Source organism: Trametes versicolor, assembly GCF_000271585.1.
Source record: "Trametes versicolor FP-101664 SS1 unplaced genomic scaffold TRAVEscaffold_1, whole genome shotgun sequence".
NCBI lineage: Eukaryota > Fungi > Basidiomycota > Agaricomycetes > Polyporales > Polyporaceae > Trametes > Trametes versicolor.
The window spans coordinates 3901300-3920124 of NW_007360321.1; the positions used below are offsets into that span (position 1 = coordinate 3901300).

Sequence of the window (18825 nt, forward strand, 5' to 3'; positions counted from 1 at the left end):
ACCAATGCCTGCTATGGCTATGTATACTGCAAATGGTGAGTACCGAGCACCCCCGCCGCTGTGCGGATCAGCACACTTACAAGTTCAAACAACAAAAATGTCAGCTGTACGTGGGGGCCAGGAGGATGGTGCAAGCAGATGACATCGGTGAGAGCACATTCTTGAGTATATGTATCCCTTCACAGTGTGCATCATGGTGTATTTACAGGACATGGACCCTCCGACATGGACCCACCGACAAGCTTCTGTCATTTGCTCACGTTGTACACATCATCCTGCCCCCACCCACACAACGCACTCAAGCACGCAACCGCTGCTGCTCGGTGCTCACTGATGGTCGCGCGTATCCCACCACAACACTCGTACGTGTCCTCTTCGCATCGTAGACGAGCTGCAAACCAGTCATTGACTTGTTCCCACAGCTCACTCGGCGGCCGGCCAGTCAGCCACGCGGCGATCCCACGCCCGGGGCACAACTGGGCAGAAGAGGCTGACGATGATGCTTGGTCGTCGGGAGCTGGCCAGGTTGCTGTCAACGACTTGCGTGCAGGCGCGCTGTGCGGCGCGGGCGCTTTCAGACGCGGAGCCGGGGAGACAACACAGTACCACTGCGGCTGTGCGGCAGCGAAGGCGAGGTACGCGGGCGCGCGCGCGGGGATTGTGAATCTCGCGTTGCCGCTGCAACACATCGACGGTACGCGCCCCGAGATGACAGTATACGGTGCGAGCATATACTCGGGCGGGCGTGAAATTGGCGAGGCCGTCGTGGCGCATGCGGGTCGTAGAAGACGGTGGGCACTCGTAATGGGCGCATATACTCGACTTTGCGCGCATGCGGCGGGATCACGAAGAAGACGGGGGTAAGAGACGTACCGTGGAGGTGGCAGCAAGACCGAGGGGAGGGGAGTGGTCGGAATCTGCGATGCTGAGCTTGGTACGTTACGTGCCTTCCTGCATCCGCAAACGAGACGCGTGGACGGGCCGGGCGGAGGGCAGGGACCGGGTGCGAGGCGAAAGGGGGGGCAAGCGGCGGGCAGGCATTCGTGAACGACGGTGCGCACCTTTCCTTTCGATTCTCGCCTCTGCACCAGCTAGCCAAGACGGCGGAGACGGACCGGGAGGCGTGAGCGGGCCGGAGACGGGCAGGAGAGGAGGGCAGAGGAAAGCAGAGTGGCCGCGAGACTCGAGAGACACATCGTCGCTCTCTCGATGTCAAAAGCGGCGCCTAATCTCGCAGGTCGTGAACCGCCGCAGCCACGGTCTTGGACGCACCTTCGGACGTGTACGCAGCGCGTCCGCGTAGGTTTTCCTGTCGGAAGACGTCGAGGAGGGCCAGGTATGGGGTGAGTGCCACAGTGTTAAGTCGCGCGGCTGAGAGCGCTGACTTTGCGAAGAGGCAGAGCTTGCGCACGCAAGTGCGAGCCACTGCGAGAGGAGAACCGACGCAGCAGGTGGGCGGGGAGTCGAGCGCAACAGAGAGACAGACAATGAACAAAGGTATACGTTGTATATAGCAGTAGCACGTCGTGGTCAAACGCAGAGAGTCCCGTCGCCACGCCCCGCATGCTGTGTGCCCTGTAGACGCCCGCGCGCGACCGCGTTCTCCAAGTCCAAGTCCCGCGCGCGGACCCTCTGTGCGCCTCCGCCTCACCGTGCAATATGCACGCACTACCGTGTAGTATGCGCCCATTGCACTCCCTTACGAATCCGCTCTCTCCGGTACTCCCATGTCGCCACACAGAATATACTCCGCGCCTACCGTACACGTGTCTACCGAACGCCTCGCTCGCTCGCGCGAAGACGCCCATACAATGCAGCCACGGACAGCGACCCCACCTCTTCCAGTGCGCACGCCCAGCGGTCGTCAGAAGCCGCTTGCTCCACACCAGTTCCGTAGCCTCCGGTATGCCGCTGCCAAAGACTCCTTCGTTGAGCTCTTTGAAGAAGGCAGCCGCGTACGCTCGCAGACGCTCTCGCTCTGCCTCCTGCTGCTGTTTCTTCGTCATACGCGGCGCCTTGTCCGCGCCTGGGGTGCGCTTGCTCGGCCCTGGGCTTGGGCGTGCGGGGCGCGCGTTCGACTCCAGCACGAGCGTCGCGCGGGACTTCGGCTTGACAGGCTCGAACACATCCTCGTCAAGTTGGTCTTCGGAGGACGCGTCTTGGCCGTTGTTGTCATCCGGAGTTTGCGATTGTCGGAGAGGCGTGAAGGGACTCGAGGTGTTCCCGCGAGACGAGGGGGGCGGGCGGCGCCGGATGGGCTTCCGGGCGCTGCGGGGCTCGTTCCTAGCCATAGTCCTCTTCAGTACGGTCCTAGATAGTCTGGGGGAAGGACGTACAAAACGAGTATGGAACCGTCGTCGAGCGCAAACGGGTCATCAGGGGCGTTGTCCTGCTCTGCCTCGTCGTCGCTGTCATCGTCTAAGAACAGGGGGATCATGTTCTCAGCCTCTTCAGATGCAAGGAACGTCGTGGAAGAGCCCGCTCGGCCCTTGCCCTTCTTTTCCAATACGTTCTCCTTCGCCTCCGCAAATTCTTCGGCAGGTCCAGGGTCTCGAGGCTCCTCTTGTTCGTGATCTGACCCGGGCGGAGTCTCCGTCAGGTCTATGACATCGTCGTCCAGTGGCAGCCTCCGCCGGGGCGCTGCCTGAGTGGTCGCGGGTGGCCGACCCTGTTTGACGTCACCATTCTCAACCTCAGAATCAGAGCTGACAACTACGCGTCGCGCGTGGAGTGTTAGAAGGCGTATGCGCGTAGCCTGTGGCGTTTGTTGAGCACAGCCGTCGGGATTCCCCGCTGAGACCTGGGTGTCACCCTTTTGTGCGACAACGGACGTGCTACAGGGTCGCATGAATATGAATTCTATTTCACAGGAATGCGGCCAAGACGAATCACGATGCACTCACCTTGACTCGTCCTCGTCTTCCGAGTCGGATATCTCGATCACCGGGAGCTCATTCATGTTAACGTTGGCGAGCACGGCGCGTCTCGCCTTCACGCGTCTGCGTCCCAGCGTTAGAATTATGTTCGAGTCCAAAAAACAAGAGCATAGGAGGCAACATAGGTAGAAAGATCATGAGTCTCTCGAGTATGCACACCCAGAAAGCACAAGGGGGACTGACCGCTGCCGTTCCTCTTCACTGTCAGACACGACGAACTTCTCTGAAGGCTCCGCCGCCAGTGCGCGCCGGAAACGCGCCCTTCCCGGGGTAGTCTTTGTCGGGCTATCTGCGCCCGGCTTGCTTGAAGATCCCGGCAGTGTTTCCCAGCGCGGCGACTCCATGACCTTGAGTACTTCTTGACAAATACTGAACTGGACGGTGTGCTGAATGCGGGTTTTGAAGGTAGAATGGGTGGTATATAGTGATAGTAAGAGAACAAGAGTGAGTTGTCTACGCGTGTGGCCACTGCCTCTAGGTGCACCGTGAGTGGGTCGGGGTGGCACACCGGACAAACGGCGGCGCGCGTCGAGACGCGTCGGTCGCCCCGCCAAACCAACATCGAAGCCGGCGATCAAACCGGCGTCTCACACCTAATTGACGCGAAGACGCCCATACATTGCAGCCACCAGCAGAGACAGGCAGAGACATGCGAGAAGCTAGCTTCGGCGATTTATGCACTCATAGCAGACGATCCGTTAGGGAAGAGGGGATACGCATACGATACGATAAGTACATTGCAAATGCAGAGCAACGACAACGAGTCCGGTATGATACAGGCAGGGCGTAAGTACAAGTAACAACACGCCGTGCGGCATTTCCGCACGGCCTCTATAATTCGTGCACATCACCCCGGAAAATGTCGTGCTATATCGTTCTGGGATAGTCCATCCGAAAAATCCATTCGTCCTGCCAGAATATGCGTGTAGTTCGCGGCCGAGTGTTGTGTGCAGAATATTGCGATGCGATGCAATGAGATGAGAGGAGATGAGATGAGTCGTGGAGGTCGTGAGCGGCGTCGACGGCTGACGCGGATCCGGCCTGGCGTCTTCTATAGAATTCCGTCCAATCGTTCTTGTTGTGGTACAATGTGTGCGCGGTCAGCGCACTGTTTGTGCGCGCCCGCTCCGCCGCCCCTGTCGTCCGCTGCGGCCGATCGACGATCGGCGATCTGACAGCGACGTGCGCTCGATCACCGACAAAGGAAGGACAGGGGAGGCGAGCTGGGGCGTTGTGTATCCAAGAACGAAGGTCGGCGGTGGGTCTACACAGGAGCAGTAGCGGGCGGGTCCGCAGAGCGAATTCAGGGCGTTATGAGCTCTTTTGGTAGATCTTGACGCTCTTGACCTCCCAGTCTGCAAAAAAGAATATGCGGCATGAGACACTGCGCGCAACGAGGCTGAGGGCGTTAGTACTCACAAGCTTCCGTGAACGATGCACCGTTGTTCAGCACGAAGTCCGAACACGACGCGACACCGGTGCGCGCGGCACAGCTCTGATCCTGCCCGGGCACGCCTGATGCGTCCCACACGCCTCCTCCCCAATCACCGCTGGAATAAACGTGAGCGTCTGAAACACGGATCTTATGCTCACGGGGTACATACCAGAAGGTGGTGTCAAAGATGGCTGTGTGCTGATAAAAGTACTTGAACGGGTCGCATGACGAAGCGGCAAACGCGGCCATGGGCGTGCCCCATGTCGTGGGCTGTGGCGCACTGCTCGATAGGTCTGAGGGTATCGAGCTGCGCGGGAAAAACCAGGTCTTGATCCCATCGTCGTCCCACAGCGCTGTAGTCGTAAAGACGCACGATCAGCAGCGTGCCACCAGAAATTAGCAGAGAACTTACTAGCATAGACACCGCCGCCCATAGCGTTGAACGGAGCACCATACGAGTTCGTTTCGCTTGCGCGCACACCACAACCCGCGTTCCCGGTGTCCGCAGCAGCACAGTCCGTTCCGCCAATCAGAGAGCCTGAGATGCCCAACGCGCTGGGATCCGACGAGGGCATGCTGCAACCGGGCGCCGTGTGGAGCGTCACCTGGTTGTTGGTGTAGTCGTTCACACCCTCGACCATGTCGATCTCGCCGCCTGCAGGCCAGCCCGGACCTATCACAAGAAGTCAGTTGCGGCACATTACGCTATTCGCGATAAAACATACCGTTGCTCCAGAAAGCTGGCCATGTCCCGCAACCCGTCGGCATGTGTACGGCGTCCAATACAACTAGGCCGCCGGTGTAGCTATACTGCGAGGTTATACGTATACTTTTGCGGTAGGTCGACACAGTCCCGGTCGTCTCTGCTCGCATGATAGCATTCCCCGCGGCGTTGATCTCAGTGAGATTAGAGGAGTTCTAGATATCTGAGTCAGCGCGATATCCTGCAGCACGAGATATCTAGCAGAATGTCAAACTTACGGCCGTGTCTTTGTCCACATACTGCGCGACACCGTGCGTCGTTGTGTCTGGACTGTTCTGGAAATCCCACCCGTCGAAGAAAGTGTCACCTTCCTATAAGAGATAAATGTGTCAAATTGTGGCGTAATCGGAGGTGAAGGCACAACGCACGTAGCTCTGCGCAACTTTCCACGGCGATGAAGAGCTGCCCGAGGAGCTTCCTGTTGCGGTCGGTGAGGCAGTGGCAGGACTTGTTGATTGTGTTGCGGCTGCTTTCGTTGTGGTAGTTGCAGCATTTGTGGGAGAAGTCGTCGGCGTTGGCGAAGACGACACAACGGACGAGGCGGCGGTGGAAGAAGCACTCGGTGAGATACCCGTATCGCTCGAACTCGGGGCACTGGACCCACTGGTGCTATTATTTGCAATCCCGAGCGCTGTGTTCCCGTTGTTCACGCAGTACGTATTCGACGACTGGAACGAGATATATTGAGTATACTACGCTTACTGCTGCGGAAGGCAAATGGCTGTGTACGCGAGGCGACGGACGTCGAGGAGGCCAGTGCGCCGCTTGATTATGTGACGGTAAACGGGTCGCGCTGCGCGGGAGAGTCAGGACTCGGAGTCGCGCGAGAACAACGCAGCGTCGCTGGGTGTGGCAGTGGCGAGCAGGAAGAGCAGGAGGGGGACGTGGATGTACATCGCGCGGGCGTCCGAGGGTGAGGTGTGGTGGTGGTCGGCGGGAGACAAGCTCGAGGAGCATCTGCGGCAAGTGGGCGATAGGAGGTCGGACCGGAGAAACAGACCGCGAGACGCAGCCTGGGTCGCGTGAGGCAGGATCTTCGCAGGGAAAGAGGCGGGGAAGAGAGAAGGCTCGGAGCGGGACGAGGGGATCTATGTACACGCTGATGGGGAGAGGAGAGGGGCGGAGAGCCTCGCAGACTTGTGGAGAGAACCACGTCTTCGTAAGCGCCCATCGCCACGATCGCGCGCTCCTCGACTCCGGTCCGGCGCATCCGGATATCCAGGTGCGATGCCGTCATCGTCTGTCGCCGCGCAGACAGCCCTCGAGCAGCCCTCTTGCGCTCTCCCACCCACTCACCCACTCTCTCCGACCGCCTCCAAAACGCACTCGACGCCACCGCACTGGCGCTCACACCCTTCCAACCGTGTTTTTGGCGGGCAGCTCGCGTCGTTCCAACGCTCAAAGTCACGTTCTCTCCCGATCTCGCCCCTCCTCGCCACCGTTCTAACCGTGCTTGACCGCGCTCGATCTACCTTTTGGCGCAGAGCTCGCTCTCTCGACCGCATCACAGCGCCGCTCGTCTGTGCCTCCGTCCGCCCTTTCGAGGACCCGTCCGCCCTCTCCGCGCGCTGCTAGTCCGTCCGTCCGCTGCTCCCTTCTCCCTCGTGCCGTCCGGGCCAAGTGCATGCAGCCCCGCCGCCTGTCCCGCTCGATGCATACTGCACGCAAGTCTTCACCTTCACACCCTGCGCATATAGATCTCTCACGCCGTTCTATTGCACACAGGCTACTAACAGCGCTAGTGGGCACAGCTGGACTCGCCGTCCCTGTCCCTGCCCATAGCCATGCTAGATGCGTATGCACAAATCGCACTTGCCGCGGCGGGCAGTACACGGAACACGCGTCGCAGCGCTATCTGACAGTATTTTGACGTGCTTAGCACAGTGCCCCCCGACTAGAGCCCCGAATTCGCCTCGCTCTTTGGCCTACATTCGTTTCCACTAACCGAATCCGTACGTCTCGATTATTCTGCTGCAGAGCAGCTCAAGTGTACATGTATGTTACAGTACTGTCGCCGGAGCCCCGGCCTCGCGCTGACATCGACACAAATCTAGACGACGAATCCCGCCCATCTCTACTGCCGGGATCGCGCGTCCTCCATCACGTCGTGGGTCCTGTCGCAGGAGGTGAGCATGTCGTCTGCACCACGATCCCCGCCGGTCCGCTTACCTGCCCGATCTGCACCACAGGATACACAGACACGACCGCGCTGCGACGATAGCGCCACCACGCAACCATCAGCACTGTGTCATCTGGACAGCGCCCCGGCCACTCACCAAATTAGCAGAGGTTGCCCGGGCCTCCTCGCTGCGGTCAGACGAGCGTCGGTGCAGAGCAATACCAGAGCTACCGGGGTACGGAATCGACGTTGACGGTTGGCCAGGGAGGCGAAGAGAGGAGGTGGTGGTGGAGGAGGGGGGAGAAGGTGGGGGATGAGGTATCGGCCGTACGTCCCACCTTTTATCGACTGTCTGCATCTGCATACGCGAGACTCACGCACGGGCCAGGCAGCTCCGCGATGGGCCCCGCTGTATCCATCTCGGACGGGCGCCGCTCGGGGCGGCCTCGAGTGACGACTTACGCATGTGCACCCCCGAGCGCAGAACATCGGCCGCGATTGGCTCCGCACAGCGCCGTTCTGCGGCCGCCTCGACGCACAGCACGCATCCCAGGCCGTCTACCCACGCTCGCCACCGCGCACGACGTCTCCACGCCGACGCGCGCATCTCGCCATCTCGTCGCGCGGAAACGGACGCAGGCGTACAGGGGCAATAACGCACACGGAGCACGCCCCACCTGAAACGCGCACGAGGATGCGTGCAGACGGAGACGGTGCGTGTGCGCCGCGTACCGTGTTGGCGGCAGGAGGTGCGCGCGTATCACGCCCGTGCTGTGGGTCCAGGTCCGCCGCGCGCGGGCGAGCCGACGTCGTCTGCATCTGTCTCCACGGCCGCTTGGCCCCACTTCGAGGAGGCGGGCGCTGCGGGCCTTCGATCCGCGGAGGACTCGGAGGCGGGTTTTCGATGTGCGGCCGGCTGGTTCAATTTTGGGACGATGCGGCGGTGATTTGCCATCGTACGACGGCAGCGACGAGAGGATCTCGAGAACCTGTTTGCGATACGAGGGCCCGTTTCCTGGACGGCGATCGTAGTTCGTACGTGACAGCACCGTCGTCATCAAACGCTCTGCCTGTGCAGCTACCGGACAGCTCCCCCGGCCGACTCTGTGTCCATCCCGCCCTGCACCTTCGCCCGGACCTCGCAGCAGCAGGCGGCCCCGGGCACTCGTACGACGGGATATGTGGGATGGGACGGCCTCTAGCGCGTCCGCCAGGCAAGGCAACACTGTGCCGGCTCGTCTGCCCCCTGCGTCGTTCAGGCCACCCCACATCCGCGCGATTGGCTGACAGTTCGAGGCCGCCATTGCCGCAGGAGAGAGGCGGCGGTGGATACGACCTGCGTGCTGATCGGACGGCGCTTCATGATCGGTGGACCACAACGTCGTCGGGGCGTGCCCGGGCCCCGGCAATGGCACCAGCGGCGGACGTTTGCGGGCGGCGCGCGTGTCTCAGAAGACGTTACACAGGTGTCCATCGGCGCCCGTGCCTCGACGCACCGGGCTTCCTATCTGGAGGCAGGTCTATTTGCGCTTGGCGGCGCACCGGACGTTTCGGGTGAAGCACCGACCTAGACGATACGCCGTCATGTCCGAATCGAGCGCGGGCGGATTCGCCTGGTGGGACGGGTTGCGACGTGCTGGGATACTCCGAGCTCGCCCCTGGCCGTGGTGAGTACATCACCGCCTCCTCGAAACAACTGCCAGAGCGGCTGATCGTGTCGGAAACCCGCGCAGATCGCCTATGCAACGTCGCGTTGACAGTTTGCGTGTGCCTGTGGGTTCCGGCTCGTACACACTAGTGTCACACGAGCTGCACTCGGGGCCGGGTTCTACGCACATCCCAGCCTCGTACGCTGCAGGAAAGCTTGCTCGACGAGCGGCGAGTCCGATACAGCGTTTCCGCCATACGACAGGACGCACCTGTACCGCGCTATGTAGCCAACGTGCGACGACGGCAGAATTCACGCACCTTCCATATCGTAGTCCAGGACTTGTCGAGTGTTGCGGCGGATACGACTCGTGCGCCGGGTCCGCGCCGACGGCAATGTGCGCACGAGGCAGCGTCGAGAGAGCCGTGTACGACGAACTTGAACGCGAAGCACAGACATTCGTGCGTGCGCAGGACATTGCTCGGACCGCGACCGCGTCTCTGACGCGATTCTCACCCCGTGCGTGGCATCCTCGAATGCGTCTGAGGTGAGTGCCCGTGTTGTCTCGCTCTCCTACGCCCCTAGCTCACGGCGAACGCGTTTGACACAGTGGGAGCCCCGCGCAGGTCGCGGCGCAAGGGCTGGCATGCTCGGCGAAGCCGCGGGCGCGACCGATTAACTCGTCCGCCCCAAAGCGCCATGAAGCACGTTCACCAGGCGGGGAAACACTACTACACCTGCACGGCGTTTGCGACGTTTGGCGCGCCCTATTCGCACTCCATCCGACGTCGCTCATAGCTACTGCGCCGTGTATCCGAGTTTTGACTCTTTCATTCATGCATGTAGATTACCAGCGCCCCTGGTACACCAAATTCCGAGACGCACCCGTGCCTACGATCGAGCCGCATCCGCGGAGAACGAAGGGTGCGTCTCTATCTGACACATGCCATATGCTGCACTCTGCAGTGCGGCAGCCCGTCGAGACTGGGTCGCTTCAAGTGGCTCGAGAAGCTGCTTCGGTGCAGACCGTCCAAATGCCCCGCACGCCACGGCACATCGTTCACGTTCTCCGGGGCGCATGGCGCACTGCTCGATTGGCACCGCACGTTGCTGACTCTTGACGCGGTGCGTGCGCGAGACGCAGAATGTCAGTCGCCGTTCTCGCTCGGGTGCGTCCAAATACGCCCAATTCCAGCTATCTGGCGGCGAGATGTCCGCGAAAACATCCCAGATGGGCCGTTAGACGCACCCCGAGCCCTCCACGCTCGTAGCAGTTTGGGGCGGCGCGCTCAGCGCTTGCGTCCGGTGCGTATCCAGCTCGTGTGCGCGTTCACGCCGCTGACTGCGCCATACTCAGATGACATGAGCACAGAAATGCGGACATTGTCCGCTACGGCGCTCGCCTCCGTCTCAGAATACGCCCGGAGCCTCGCGTTGGCATCACAGTCGTCGGTGACGACGCTGACGCTGTACGAAGACGTCGACCACGCGGGTGCTGCACGGTGCCCGTGCCCAGGCCGACGTCCTTGTGGACGATCTCGCGCTCCGACGACACACTCTAGGACTTTCAAACCAGGACGATACGCTCCCATGAACCAGGGTGCATGTCCCCCGCGCGTTTCGTCGCGATCCGAGGAGGTTTGTTTTCGCTGATTTCGACCGATTTCATGTGCAAGAACAGGAAAACGACAGAAAATCTTGCGTCCCGCCACGCTCCCGTCCCTTAGCGCTCCAAGATTTGGCACGCACAACCCATGGCATCCTCTGTACTAGCCCGCGTTGCTTCTGGGCGCGCCCGGACACTTTGATTTTGGTCATCTCGCGGCATGACCGTATTTCTGGCGCGGAGCCAGCAAGCACCGGACACGACGGCAGTAAGCGGCGCATGTCGGCGACCCTTTCGATGCATCGAACGCAACACAAGCGCGTATAGGAACGCTACGCGCGCCGCGAGAGATGTACGGAATGGTGCGCGCAGGGATTTCGCTGTTCCGCTTGTGCCAAGGGCTCACATTTGCCCAGATTCGCGAACCGCGTACACGGCGGCACTCGTCGTGGAAACCCGTGTGCCGCCTCGTAACGAGCGTGTACCGTCCCCTGTGCGCACTACGGGCGCGTGGACTCTGGAACGGCGCCGTCGCGGGAGGGTGCTTGGGCGATCTCGCCCTCAGTGATGGATGGCGCCGCCGTCATGTTCGACCCGCCTCGACTTGGACGGCCCTGCGGTGCGAGGAATGCTTCAATATATCGCATTTTGGCTTTACAACCGTGGGTACAAGCTATACAATGGGGCGGGACAGATGGAAGAATGGATCATATCATAGTATGTACACTGCACCGTGCCGTGCCTGTTCCGCAGACCGCTCTAACGGTGTAACCTGCCATAGGACGCACGCAAACGCGCTCGGACGCTTTGCTCGAGACGTCGGAAGGCACCCACGGCCACGTCTTGCCCTCGGCACGATAGGCGACACGCTGTTAGGGTGGGATGCGAAGCCGTGCAACCTGCGCACCCTCGCGCGACCGCGATGCTGCATGGCAGCATCCGCAGTGCCTGGTGCACGGCCTTCATAGGCGCGTTCTTCCTTGCCTCCGCGTCGGATCCGCTATTCGGTGTCGACCGAAGAGGACAGCCCGCAGTCTCGCAACCAATCAAGTCGCACTTGCGCGCCCGTGTGCAGACACTTCCGCGTCTGCTACGCGCCGGGAAGCTGGGGTCTTGCTCATCGAGAGGATGATAACCACAGCCGCTACAGCCGACTTATCAGTATGGTGCGGGAGTATGACGGCGGGAGTCATGGCCGCGCCTAGCTGGTTATATCGTTCACTCTGATGGCCCCTACCAAATCATGATTTTTCGCCTTCTGTACATACCCCATTGTCAGATACAGCTGAGGCAAGAACAATTTACGGAATACGTGCCTGCGCCGCGACCCATATTTCTATCTACACGAGCCTATTTCTATTTACACGAGCCGAATTTATCAAGTGGACTCACACCTGGTGATGCGAGTTTGTACCGTCTGCTTGGCGTCCCACCATTACACACGACCGCCCAGCGAGATGCGAGATGCTGCGCGCGTGTCGGGCGGCGGGAGGGTGGGCTCGAGCCGCGGGCGGAGGCTCTTCTAGAACACTCACGTAGCTCAAGTGAATTGCATCACCACAGAGCTCTTAGAATACAGCTCGTGGGGGAGACGACACCACGTCGGACGTCAGGATCGCTTGCCTAGTGATTGTCTTCCGAGGGACACCACGTACACTCATTCTGTCTCAGAGCTCACACCAGATGCTTGGTCGCTAAGCGCTTCGGCCGTTGAACGGCGCCGGAACTGTATCCAGGGGCGCGTGCAATGAGATGTGGCAGGCTGATGGAGAGGAGGCCCGACGTCCCGGCGAAGGCTATGGCTAGCGATGTCTTCGGAGAGTCGGCGGGCTTGGGCGCGTGGGGATGGACGCGAACCTGCCATCAGGATTTACTGAACATCGCCCATCGGTGTCAGGAAACAGTACCGTATTTGAATTCCGGTGTCCTCAAAGTTATATCTGTTATGATGTAACGGTACAGTCAATGGTGAGCGTAGGCCTTCTATGAGACGAGGAAACACTCGCATTGTCTACCGCACAGCTCCGTGCACCGAAAACCGTCGCCTCGGTGCTCACGGCCGGACTCGCCTATATGGCACTGCTCAGGTGGATGCGGTTATGCAAAAAACCGGAGGCCGCCATTCTAGGTACCAGCACGAGCCCTGGAACCGGACGGTCGTAAAAAATTCTTGATACTGTGCCGATAGTGATGCTGGCTACCAGGTCGCTAAGTTTTTGGCATTATAATCAGCTGCGCTCGTCGTGTAAATACATGAGAGTTAGTAATCAGACACAAGCGACAGTCCGATGAACATAAACTTACTAGAACCCGAGTGTCTGTGCCACGGGTATGAGCGGCACATTGGATGTATCGGGAATCACGTTCCGGACAACCTCCATGCCCGCTGGCGGCTGACGGGAAGCTATGGCATTTATCCTGAAGTGACGCAGCTCGGGCGGACGGCCAAGATGGAGCCAGTCGACTACGAGTTGCCGCAGCAAGTCCAGATGTTGAACGAGAGCGACCATAAGCCACGCACCTCGTATGATAGCCCGGGCTCGCAGGAGACGCTCTTCTTGTGGGCCAAACAGGGCGCGATCGCATCAAGAGGGGGTACCGCCGGCGAGGTCTGTGGTGTAGCGCCAACGGACTAGTGTGGGACGTAGCGATGCGGACGCAAAGATCGCCGATGCGCGGGGGAAAAGAGATTCTTCTGCTAAAGGATATCCGCCGCTTAGCACGTCTCCCGAGTTTGACACACCAAACGGGACGCTCATTCTCGTTTGCAGCAACCCTGCCTATCTGTGATGGATCCGTATGTCTGGAGCCACAGGCGTGTCCTGTGATGTGCCATATGTTGTATGAAGGACCGACCGAAGTGCCTTCGCAATTCTGGGGACGCACTCACCACCCTCTGCTCGTGCTCTCCGTTCGTTTCTCACCCCCTTGCCCCCTTGCCCCGGCCCATCTCTTTCTGCATTCCTCCTCCACTTGTGCGCACATTCTTCCCCCACTTGCAGACCCTATCCTTTGATAGGTAAGTTGACATCGCTGTCTGATGATTTAGACTTCACTCACATGTGCCCGCCTGCAGCCGTAAGGCATCCTACTTTCGGCTGTGTCGTTCTGCCCATGGTGGCACCTTGCCCGCGGCTGCCCTCCAGTTACATCCTTCTACCGTAAGCAAACTATTCTTGTCAGTTCTGGCCACCGTCCATGGAGTTGCGCTGTGCTCACCGGACTGACTCGAAGGCAGCATGACTCGCCGGCGCCGTGCAAAGTCTGGTTTCCACGCGCTTGGAGACACCGCCCGCGGCCAGTACGCACGGAAGGAGATGCAGATGCGGGGCGAGGTACGGAAAGGGCTGAAGGAGATACTGGGTGAGCAAGTCGTCGGCTCCGGAGGCGCAGGTGGCGCATGCTCACATACTCACCAGTGACGCGCGTCGGCGACGTGGACCCCAAGGTGTCGATGCATTGGACCGTGAGCGGCCTCTGCCACAACATCTACCTTCGCCACCGCCTCAAACTTGTCGGGTGGCCGAAGGGGATCGCTTTCGGTGACTTGAGCAAGACGGTGACCGGGCTGGACCGGATCTCGATACTCGTCCAGGCCCTACGGAGCGGGGACCTCACATTTGAGCCTATCTCACAGGCCGAGTACGATGCTGCTAAGCAGAATCCTCTGCTTGCAGCGCCCACTCACCTGAACGGAGGCCTGAGGCCGCATCCGAGCCGCAACGACACCGGGAGGCGGCGGGGCAGCAGCAAGGTCGACCCAGCAATCTACCCACCTCGACACGTGCGAGATGGGCCGAAGTCGTCGAAAGTGGTGTCGGACGAAGCAGAGGCAAGGGCGGAGGGACCGGAGGAGCCGCACGAGCTGTTCAAGGGCGGGCAGCTGTATGCGGGGCCGCGTCCTGGCCGATTGTGCATCTTGAACTGACAGCGATGGGCGTTCACGCAGATCAAGAAATGTTCTACTATACATTAGACAGATGAAATACGCCGTTTCAGAGCGAACAAGAGGCGGCACACCAAGAGAGGGATGCCGCAGCCGCAGGAGGTGGTGCCTGGTGGAACGAAGGAAGACGCACGCGCGCATTCCTAATCGGGAAGAATTCATCGCAGCGGTGCACTCACATCCGGCGTCTATTGCATCTCTCTTCTCCCGCACTTCGTACATCACTCATTCGAGCCTTTCCCAGTATCGCTAGCGTTGTATTGGCGATATCAGCACTTCAACAAGTACGTGCTGTGTCTGAGAAAGGTTATGGCAGGTGCGCTGGGCTACGCGGTGCTGCGGCGGCCGTTCCGATGGTGACAAATTGAGTACTGTCAGGAGGAACCAAATCGGCTGCACACAGCGCCAATTTGGATGCGACAGCTGCATAACAAAATGGTGCAGTGTACGAGATGTTCTGATGGCTACCCGAGTGACCCGTCCAGCCCCATCTGTGTTGGGTTGGGTGACTATCTCGAGGTGCAGTGTGTCTGCTCCTCAAGGTGTTTACCCACCTTGCTCACAATGTGGCTGCTTGCGAGGGCGTAAACCTTTGTGGCCTGGGCGTAAGACTAGCAAGGGTGTGCGATCATAAGCTAAGATTAGAGTGGTGTACAGCCCAAATGTTAAGCGAGCGTGCAATTCAAGCAAGCGGGTAACATTTTAGCACAAACGAACATCAGAAAATGACCTGCCAGCCCGACTGAACACACTTGGCTGCAAATCAACAGGTCCCTCTCACGCCTCAACCGACTTAGGTACAGGCGGGTTGCTGGGATGAGCTGGTATAGCCTCTCTTGCCCGGCATACTCCCGTCTCCCCCTCCGTCTCCCCCTCCGTCTCCCCCTCCATCTCCCCCTCCTAACCTGTCTCCCCACCCCGCCCTGCCCTGCCCTTGCATTGACCAATGTGGACTATGACTATGTATACTGCAAACGGTAAGTACCGAGCACCCCCGCTGCTGTGAGGATCAGCACACTTACAAGTTTAAACAACAAAAATGTCAGCCATACATGGGAGCCAGGAGGACGGTGTAAGCAGATGACATCGGTGAGAGCACATTCTTGAGTATGCTCACGTTGTGCACATGACCCCACCCCCACCCACACGATGCACTTCAGCGCACAACCCCTGCCGCTCGGTGCTCACTGATGGTTGCGCGTATCCCACCACAACACTCGTACGTGTCCTCTTCGCATCGTAGACGAGCTGCAAACCAGTCATTGACTTGTTCCCACAGCTCACTCGGCGGCAGGCCAGTCAGCCACGCGGCGATCCCACGCCCGGGGCGCAACTGGGCAGAAGAGGCTGACGACGATGCTCGGTCGTCGGGAGCTGGCCAGGTTGCTGTCAACGACTTGCGTGCAGGTGCGCGGCGCGGCGCGGGCGCTTTCAGACGCGGAGCCGGGGAGACAACACAGTACCACTGCGGCTGTGCGGCAGCGAAGGCGAGGTACGCGGGCGCGCGTGGGGATCGTGAATCTCGCGTTGCCGCTGCGACGCATCGACGGTACGCGCCCCGAGATGACAGTATACGGCGCGAGCATATACTCGGGCGGGCGTGAAATTGGCGAGGACGGTGGGCACTCGTAATGGGCGCATATACTCGACTTTGCGCGCATGCGGCGGGATCACGAAGAAGACGGGGGTAAGAGACGTACCGTGGAGGTGGCAGCAAGACCGAGGGGAGGGGAGCGGTCGGAATCTGCGATGCTGAGCTTGGTACGTTACGTGCCTTCATGCATCCGCAAACGAGACGCGTGGACGGGCCGGGCGGAGGGCAGGGACCGGGCGCGAGGCGAAAGGGGGGACAAGCGGCGGGCAGGCATTCGTGAACGACGGTGCGCACCTTTCCTTTCGATTCTCGCCTCTGCACCAGCTAGCCAAGACAGCGGAGACGGACCGGGAGGCGTGAGCGGGCCGGAGACGGGCAGGAGAGGAGGGCAGAAGAGTGGCCGCGAGCCTCGAGAGACACATCGTCGCTCTCTCGATGTCAAACCCGGCGCCTAATCTCGCAGGCCGTGAACCGCCGCAGCCACGGTCTTGGACGCACCTTCGGACGTGTACGCAGCGCGTCCGCGTAGGTTTTCCTGTCGGAAGACGTCGAGGAGGGCCAGGTATGGGGTGAGTGCCACAGTGTTCAGTCGCGCGGCTGAGAGCGCTGACTTTGCGAAGAGGCAGAGCTTGCGCACGCAAGTGCGAGCCACTGCGAGAGGAGAACCGACGCAGCAGGTGGGCGGGGAGTCGAGCGCAACAGAGAGACAGACAATGAACAAAGGTATACGTTGTATATAGCAGTAGCACGTCGTGGTCAAAAGCAGAGAGTCCCGTCGCCGCGCCCCGCATGCTGTGTCCCCTGTAGACGCCCGCGCGCGACCGCGTTCTCCAAGTCCAAGTCCCGCGCGCGGACCCTCTGTGCGCCTCCGCCTCACCGTGCAATATGCACGCACTACCGTGTAGTATGCGCCCATTGCACTCCCTTACGAATCCGCTCTCTCCGGTACTCCCATGTCGCCACACACAATATACTCCGCGCCTGCCGTACACGTGTCTACCGAACGCCTCGCTCGCTCGCGCGAAGACGCCCATACAATGCAGCCACGGACAGCGACCCCACCTCTTCCAGTGCGCACGCCCAGCGGTCGTCAGAAGTCGCTTGCTCCACACCAGTTCCGTAGCCTTCGGTATGCCGCTGCCGAAGACTCCTTCGTTGAGCTCTTTGAAGAAGGCAGCCGCGTACGCCCGCAGGCGCTCTCGCTCTGCCTCCTGCTGCTGTTTCTTCGTCATACGCGGCGCCTTGCCCGCGCCTGGGGTGCGCTTGCTCGGCCCTGGGCTTGGGCGTGCGGGGCGCGCGTTCGACTCCAGCACGAGCGTCGCGCGGGACTTCGGCTTGACGGGCTCGAACACGTCCTCGTCAAGTTGGTCTTCTGAGGACGCGTCTTGGCCGTTGTTGTCGTCTGGAGTTTGCGATTGTTGAAGGGGGGTGAATGGACTCGAGGTGTTCCCGCGGGAGGAGGGGGGTAGGCGACGCCGGATAGGCTTCCGGGCGCTGCGGGGCTCGTTCCTGTGTATGATCATCCTCAGTATAGCTTCGTGCAATTTAGGAGGGGGACGTACAGAACAAGTATGGACCCGTCGTCGAGAGCAAAAGGGTCATCAGGGGCGTTGTCCTGCTCCGCCTCATCGTCGCTGTCGTCCAAGAACAGCGGGATGATGTTCTCGGCCTCCTCGGATGCAAGGGCCGTCGTGGAAGAGCCCGCCCTGCCTTTGCCCTTTTTTTGCAGCGTGATCTCCTTCGTCTTCGCAGAGTCTATGGCAGGTACAGCGTTTCGAGGCTCCTCATGTTCGTGATCTGACCCGGGCGGAGACTCCGTCAAGTCTATGATATCGTCGTCCAGTGGCAGTCGGCGCCGACGCACAGCCTGCGGGGTCGCGGGTGGCTGACCCTGTACGGCATCGCCGTTCTCAGCTTCAGAATCAGAACTGACGACAACGCGCCGCGCATGGAGTGTCAGAAGGCGCGTCCGTGTAGCCTGTGGCATTTGTTGAGCAGAGCCGTCGGGATTCCCCGCTGAGACCTGGGAGTCACCCTTTTGTGCGACAACGGACGTGCTACAGGGTCGCATGAATAAGAATTCTATTTCACAGGAATGCGGTCAAGACGAATCACCATGCACTCACCTTGACTCGTCCTCGTCTTCCGAGTCGGATATCTCGATCACCGGGAGCTCATTCATATTAACATTCGCGAGCACGGCGCGTCTCGCCTTCACGCGTCTGTGTCCCGACGTCAGAAGTACGTCCGAGCACAGAGAGACCAAAGGGGAGGAGGGAACATGAGTAGAGTCTCATGAGCCTCTCGAGTATGTCGACGCAGAAAGCGCAACTCGGGGGGACTGACCGCTGCCGTTCCTCTTCACTGTCAGACACGACGAACTTCTCTGAAGGCTCCGCCGCCAGTGCGCGCCGGAAACGCGCCCTTCCCGGGGTAGTCTTTGTCGGGCTATCTGCGCCCGGCTTGCTTGAAGATCCCGGCAGTGTTTCCCAGCGCGGCGACTCCATGACCTTGAGTACTTGTTGACAAATACTGAACTGGACGGTGTGCTGAATGCGGGTTTTGAAGGTAGAATGGGTGGTAGTGATAGCAAGAGAACAAGAGTGAGTTGTCTACGCGTGTGGCCACTGCCTCTAGGTGCACCGTGAGTGGGTCGGGGTGGCACACCGGACAAACGGCGGCGCGCGTCGAAACGCGTCGGTCGCCCCGCCAAACCAACATCGAAGCCGGCGATCAAACCGGCGTCTCACACCTAATTAACGCGAAGACGCCCATACA

General features: G+C 60.3%; 4 protein-coding genes across 4 annotated transcripts; all 4 read right to left on the reverse strand.

Annotated features, from left to right (window-relative positions):
* Positions 1 to 1699: 1699 nt before the first annotated feature.
* On the reverse strand, positions 1700 to 3280 carry TRAVEDRAFT_42433 (uncharacterized protein; the record flags this gene model as incomplete). The annotated part of the gene is made up of 5 exons (XM_008034045.1): positions 1700 to 1755; positions 1811 to 2283; positions 2337 to 2834; positions 2904 to 2999; positions 3120 to 3280. The coding sequence occupies 5 exons, from the start codon at positions 3278 to 3280 to the stop codon at positions 1700 to 1702; spliced, it is 1284 nt and encodes a 427-aa protein (XP_008032236.1).
* Positions 3281 to 4247: 967 nt separating this feature from the next.
* On the reverse strand, positions 4248 to 5589 carry TRAVEDRAFT_111797 (uncharacterized protein; the record flags this gene model as incomplete). Its single annotated transcript, XM_008035044.1, has 7 exons — positions 4248 to 4291; positions 4356 to 4486; positions 4541 to 4724; positions 4784 to 5044; positions 5097 to 5289; positions 5353 to 5445; positions 5503 to 5589. Coding segments are annotated over 7 exons (993 nt in total), but the record flags the coding sequence as incomplete, so codon positions are not given.
* A 7221-nt stretch (positions 5590 to 12810) lies between these two features.
* TRAVEDRAFT_33735 (uncharacterized protein) lies at positions 12811 to 13017 on the reverse strand (the record flags this gene model as incomplete). Its single annotated transcript, XM_008033823.1, has 1 exon — positions 12811 to 13017. The coding sequence occupies one exon, from the start codon at positions 13015 to 13017 to the stop codon at positions 12811 to 12813; it is 207 nt and encodes a 68-aa protein (XP_008032014.1).
* Positions 13018 to 16972: 3955 nt separating this feature from the next.
* TRAVEDRAFT_42436 (uncharacterized protein) lies at positions 16973 to 18229 on the reverse strand (the record flags this gene model as incomplete). The annotated part of the gene is made up of 4 exons (XM_008034046.1): positions 16973 to 17028; positions 17084 to 17556; positions 17610 to 18104; positions 18174 to 18229. 4 exons carry the CDS (start codon positions 18227 to 18229, stop codon positions 16973 to 16975), a joined length of 1080 nt encoding a protein of 359 aa, XP_008032237.1.
* Between the last annotated feature and the right edge of the window lie 596 nt (positions 18230 to 18825).